Below are 5,573 nucleotides of genomic sequence, written 5' to 3'. Positions count from 1 at the left end.
CTTTCTTTCTTTCTTTCTTTCTTTCTTTCTTTCTTTCTTTCTTTCTTTCTTTCTTTCTTTGTGTGCTAACGCTGGGGCTTGAACTCAGAACCTCACACTGTTGCTTGGCCTTTTCGCTCAAGGACAGCACTCTACCACTTGAGCCATAGCTCCACTTCCAGCTCTTTGGTGATTAGAGATAAGTGTCTCAAGGACCTTTCCTGCTTGGGAAAGGTCAAAGCCTCAAACCAGAGGATGAAGATCTATTGTTCTCCCGTCTTTTTATTTTTGTTTTAATTCTCCCATCTAGTGGGAATGGGGGTAGCATGGTGTTTTCAATGATGTACAAAATCAAGACATATAAATGCTTTCAAAAGAAACTAAATCCAGGGCTGGGAATGTGGCTTAGTGGTAGAGTGCTTGCCTAACATGCATGAAGCCCTGGGTTCGATTCCTCAGTACCATCTACACAGAAAAAAAATGGAAGTGGTGCTGTGGCTCAAGTGGTAGAGCGCTGGCCTTGAGCGGAAGAGCTGAGGGACAGTGCCCAGGCCCAGAGTTCAAGACTCACAACCAACAAAAGAAAAATAAAAAAGACACACACAAAATGGTATTTGTTTGTTTAAAGGATCTGTGTCTCCAGGAATCTAGCCTTCAAATGTCACTTAATAGTTTGGGTAAAAGTAAAGTCACACCAGACTTAATAATAGACAGACCAATTTTGTTTTTGTTTTTATTCATGTTTATGGGTTGTTGGTTTTTTGTTTTTGTTTTGCTTTGGGTTTTGTTGTTGGTGTTGCTGCTGTGGTTGTTTGCCTGTCCTGGGGCTGGAACTCTGGACTTGGACACTGTCACGGAGCTGCTCTTTTTTGCTCAAGGCTAGTGTTTACTATTTGAAAACCATAGTGCTAGGCAAGCGCTCTACCACTGAGCCACCTTCCTAGCCCATGAAAACTATAGTGCTATTTCTGGCTTTTTCTATGATTAGTCGGAGATAAGAGTCTCATGGACTTTCCTGCCTAGGCTGGGTTTGAATCCTGATCCTCAGATCTCAGCCTCCTGAGTAGCTAGGATTTCAGACATAAGCCACCAGTACCCAGTGAGAGCATGTTCATGAAACGTCCTGGCCCCTTTATGCCCTCTCTCCCATCTTCGACTACCACCACCTTAAGAGGAAATCTTTGGTAGGCAAAGATTTCTATCAAAGGAACATCTGTTACACGTGATTGCCCTTAGAAGACACCGGATAACAGGAAAGAATAAAAAGCTCTACAAAAATGTGCAATCACCAGGAGGTAAATGATTATAGAAATGCAATCAGTGGCACCTGCCAAGAAGAAACTGGGGTATTTTGCTGACTTGTATTTTCTGAAAAATGTTCAGGTTTCAAAACACTTCATCTCTCATCTGCCTCCTTTACAAATAATTGTGTGTGTGTGTGTGTGCGTGCGTGCGCGTGTGCACATGCGTGCGCACATGCATGCACAGGTGCATGCATGCTCCCTGGTCCTGGGGCTTGAACTCAGGGCCTAGGTGCCGTCCCTGAGCCTTTTTTCTTTTTTGGGGGTCCAGTTATGGGGCCTGAACTCTGGGCCTGGGCGCTGTCCCTCAGCTCTTCAGCTCAAGGCTAGCGCTCTACCACTTGAGCCACAGCACCACTTCCGGCTTTTTTTTTTTTTCCTGCTTATGTGGTGCTGAGGAATCGAACCCAGGGCCTCATGCATGCAAGGCAAGCGCTCTACCACTGAGCCACCTTCCCAGCCCCCTGAGCCTTTTTTCAAGGCTAGCAATCCAGCACTTCAGTCACAGCTGTATTTCTGGGTTTTTCTGGTGGCTCACTGGAGATGAGTCTTTTGGGTTTTCCTGCCCAGATAGTTTCTAAGGGTGATCCTTAGATCTCAGCCTCCTGAGTACTTAGGATGACAGGCATGAGCCACCAGCACCCAGTTCTTTAAAAGGGACTTTTAAACTGGGCACTAGTGGCTTATGCTTGTAAACCTAACTGCTCAGGAGGTTGAGATCTGAAAGGATTGCCATTAGAAGGTAGGCCTGGGCAGAAAAGTCTGTTCTGTGAGAAAGCCAGAAGTAGAGCTGTGGCTCAAATGGTAAAGCATGAGTCTTGAGTGGGAAAAGCTAGGGAAAGCACCCAGGCCTTGAGTGCAAGTCTCAGTATTGTCACCCATGTGCGCACACATGCATACACACACTCACACTCACACACACACACACATACACACACAGTGTCTGGGAAGTCCCTGTCTCTAATTGGTATTCTTATGCTTACTTTACAGGTGCTTATGACAGACTTCTGCCATACATTGTCATGGGCAGTCTGACTGTCCTGATTGGCATTGTCACCCTCTTTTTCCCTGAAAGTTTTGGAATGACTCTGCCAGAGACATTAGAACAGATGCAGAGAGTGAAAGGGTAAGTGAAATTTAATGGAATGGAAAGGAGAATGAATAAATAAATAATAAAAATGCAAGAATAGCTGGGAAACGTCTGAGAAAGAATATTAAGACCAGCTGTATTCAGGTGCTGGTGGCTCATGCCTGTAATCCTAATCCTAGCTACTCATGAAGCTGAGATCTGAGGATCACAGTTCAAAGCCAGCCTGAAAGCAGGAAAGTCCGTGAGACTCTCATCTCCAACTAACCACCAGAAAATCAGAAGTGGTGCTGTGGCTCAAGTGGTAGACTGCTAGCCTGAGCTGAAGAGCTGAGGGACAGCCCAGGCCTAGAGTTCAAGCCTGACCAAAAAAGAAAAGAAAAGAAAGAGACCAGCTCTATCAGATAATAAAGTAGATGGTTAAACAATGATAATCAAGTTAATCAAGTCAGTATGGTCATAGTGTAAGAAATGAACTCAAGAGAGTTGGATAGAATTCAGGATTAAAAACTCAAGAAACCATACAAATTTAGTATGTGATTTTTTTTCTTTTTTTTTGTCTGTTGTAAGGCTTGAACTCTGGGCCAGGGCATTGTTCCTCAGCTCTTCTGCTCAAGGCAAGTGCTCTATCACTTGAGCCACAGATTCACTTCCTGTTTTCTGATGGTTAAATGGAAATGAGAGTCTCATGCACTTTCCTGCCCAGGCTGGCTTTGAACTGTGATCCTCAGATCTCAGCCTCCTGAGTAGGTAGGATGACAGGTGTGAGCTACCACTGTTCAGCTTGATTTTTTTTTCTAATGTACCAATTCAGGGGCTGGGTATGGGGGCTCATGCCTGTAATTCCAGTTTCTCAGACGATTACATAGAGATTACATGAGATAGAAGATCAGCCCAAAGGGAAAAAGTTTAGTGAGACCTAATCTCAATTTATACGCTAGGTGTGGTTGAACATGCCTATCATCTCAGCAATGGAAGGTATAGATAGGAGAATTGCACTCTAAGCCTAGTCCCAGATTGAAATGCAAGACCCCATCTGGAAAATAGCTAAGCAAAGAGCTAAAGGTGTGGCTAAGTGGTAGAAGTATGAAGATTGGCGAACACTCTTATCTCAGCTACTTGGGAAAGCTGAGGTAGGATGCTCTAGAAATTTGAGAGCAGCCTAGACAACGTAGCAAGACCCTGTTTCCAGACAGACAGACAGACAGATAGACCAACAGATAGATAATAAGTGAAGGGAAGCACGTTTACTCTGTAAACAATATTAGAACATTTACCTAGACATTTTGAATAGACAATGTTGTTGATTGCTGGTGGCTCACGCCTGTCATCCTAGCTACTCAGGAGGCTGAGATCTGAGAATCACAATTCAAAGCCAGCCCAGGCAGGAAAGTCCATGAGACTCTTATCTCCAATTAACCACTAGAAAAACAGAAGTGGCTCTGTGGCTCAAGTGGTAGAATGCTCGCTTTAAGCTAAAGAGCTCAGGGACTGCACCTAGGTTTGACAAAAAAAAAAAAAAAGCTCCAGGACTGACAAAAAAAAAAGAAGAAGAAGAAGGTAAGAATGGGAGACCCTATCACAAACAAATAAAAGGAAAGGAAAACTTTGTCTTCAAATAAAAAAATATTAGATTTATGCTCATGAGATTTTTTTTTTTTGTCAGTCGTGGGGCTTGAACTTTGAGTCTGGGCGCTGTCCCTGAGCTCTTTAGCTCAAGGCAAGCACACTACCACTTGAGCCACAGCACCACTTCCGTGAGATTCTTCCATTAGAGTTTCTAATTGCTTGTTCATTGATCGGGGAAATGTTTTTCACTGCTAGCTTGATAATTTGAAGAAGAAAGTCTTGAAAATTTGATTTTCTTTAGCAACTATTTGATTTTCAGGTTCAGATGTGGGAAAAAATCCAGAGCCTCAATGGATAGAGAAGAAAATCCCAAGGTTCTAATAACTGCATTCTGACGTTGGAAAAAAAAAAAATCTCCTGCAATTGGCAAGCCAAAAGACAGATACACAAGACTGGAAAAACTAAAATTTTTTCTACTTTCATAACTGACAGCAACCAGTAACAGTACAATGGGCCTTGTCCAGATAATCTCCATGTTTTTAAGGACAAGTCTTCCTTCCTTCCTTCCTTCCTTTCCTTTCCTTTATTCCTTTCTTTTTTCTCTTTCTTTCTTTCTCTCTCTTCCTTTCCTTTTCTTTCCTTTCCCTCCTTCCCTTTCTCTCTCTCCCTCTCTGTTTCTCTCTTTCTTTCCTTTTATTTGCTGGGTCTGGAGTTTGAACTCAGGGTCTGGGCACTGTCCGTGAGCTTCTTTTGCTCAAGGCTAACACCCTACCACTTGAGCCCAAGACCAAGTCTTTCTAGAGAGTCTTCCTTACTAATTAATACAATGAAATAGGTTTGTAAGATTTTTTTTTCAAAATGTTTTAGTCAAGAACTGGTTTTAAAAATCCATATGAAAATTAGCATACATTGCCAAGCATACAAATCCTACCAAAGCAACAACAACAACAACAAATGGATGCCTGTGGCTCATTCTTATAATTATAGCTTCTCAAGGACACTGAGATCTGAGGATGGAGGTTCAAAACCAGCCAGGAATAAACAGATCTGAGAGACTCTTACCTCTAATCAGTTTTTTAAAAAAAAAGAAAGAAGGAAAGAAAGAAAGAGAGAGAGAAGGAGGGAGGGAGGGAGGGAGAAAGGGAGGAAGAAAGAAAGACAGGAAGACAGACAGAAAGAAAGAAAGGAAGACAGACAGAAAGAAAGAAAGGAAGGAAGGAAGGAAGACAGACAGACAGGAAGAGAGAGAGAGCCAGGAACTGGTGGCTCACACCTGTAATAAACACGGGCGCTTTTCCCTTGTTATTATTTCCTAAACAACAGAGTAGAATACCTATTTACATGGCATTTATATTGTGTTTGGTATTATAAGTAATGTAGAAAGGTGGGCTGGGAAGTTGGCTCAGTGGTAAAGCACTTGCCTTGCATGCCTGAGGCCCTGGGTTCAATTCCTCAGCACCACATAAGCAAAAAGAAAAAAGCTGGAAATGGTGCTGTAATGTAGAAAGGTTGTAAATCTGGGTGCCAGTGGCTCACGCCTGAAATCCTAACTACTCAGGAGGCTGAGATATGAGGATCGCAGTTTGAAGCTAGCCTGGACAGAAAAGTCCATGAAACTCTTCTCTCCAATGACCAAA

General features: G+C 42.8%; 1 protein-coding gene across 1 annotated transcript in view; it reads left to right on the top strand.

Moving 5' to 3' along the window:
- Slc22a4 (solute carrier family 22 (organic cation/zwitterion transporter), member 4) overlaps positions 1-4,540 on the top strand; it is a 56,044-nt gene extending 51,504 nt beyond the window's left edge. The window contains exons 9-10 of the mRNA XM_013033809.1: positions 2,271-2,406; positions 4,256-4,540. Of these exons, the coding sequence (XP_012889263.1) occupies positions 2,271-2,406; positions 4,256-4,331 (212 nt within the window). The 3' untranslated portion in view covers positions 4,332-4,540. The remainder of the gene's footprint in view (positions 1-2,270; positions 2,407-4,255) is intronic.
- The last annotated feature ends 1,033 nt before the right edge of the window (positions 4,541-5,573 follow it).

The sequence above is a fragment of the Dipodomys ordii genome, unplaced genomic scaffold, assembly GCF_000151885.1.
Source record: "Dipodomys ordii isolate 6190 unplaced genomic scaffold, Dord_2.0 Scaffold177, whole genome shotgun sequence".
NCBI lineage: Eukaryota > Metazoa > Chordata > Mammalia > Rodentia > Heteromyidae > Dipodomys > Dipodomys ordii.
This window is presented reverse-complemented; position numbering and strand designations above follow the sequence as displayed.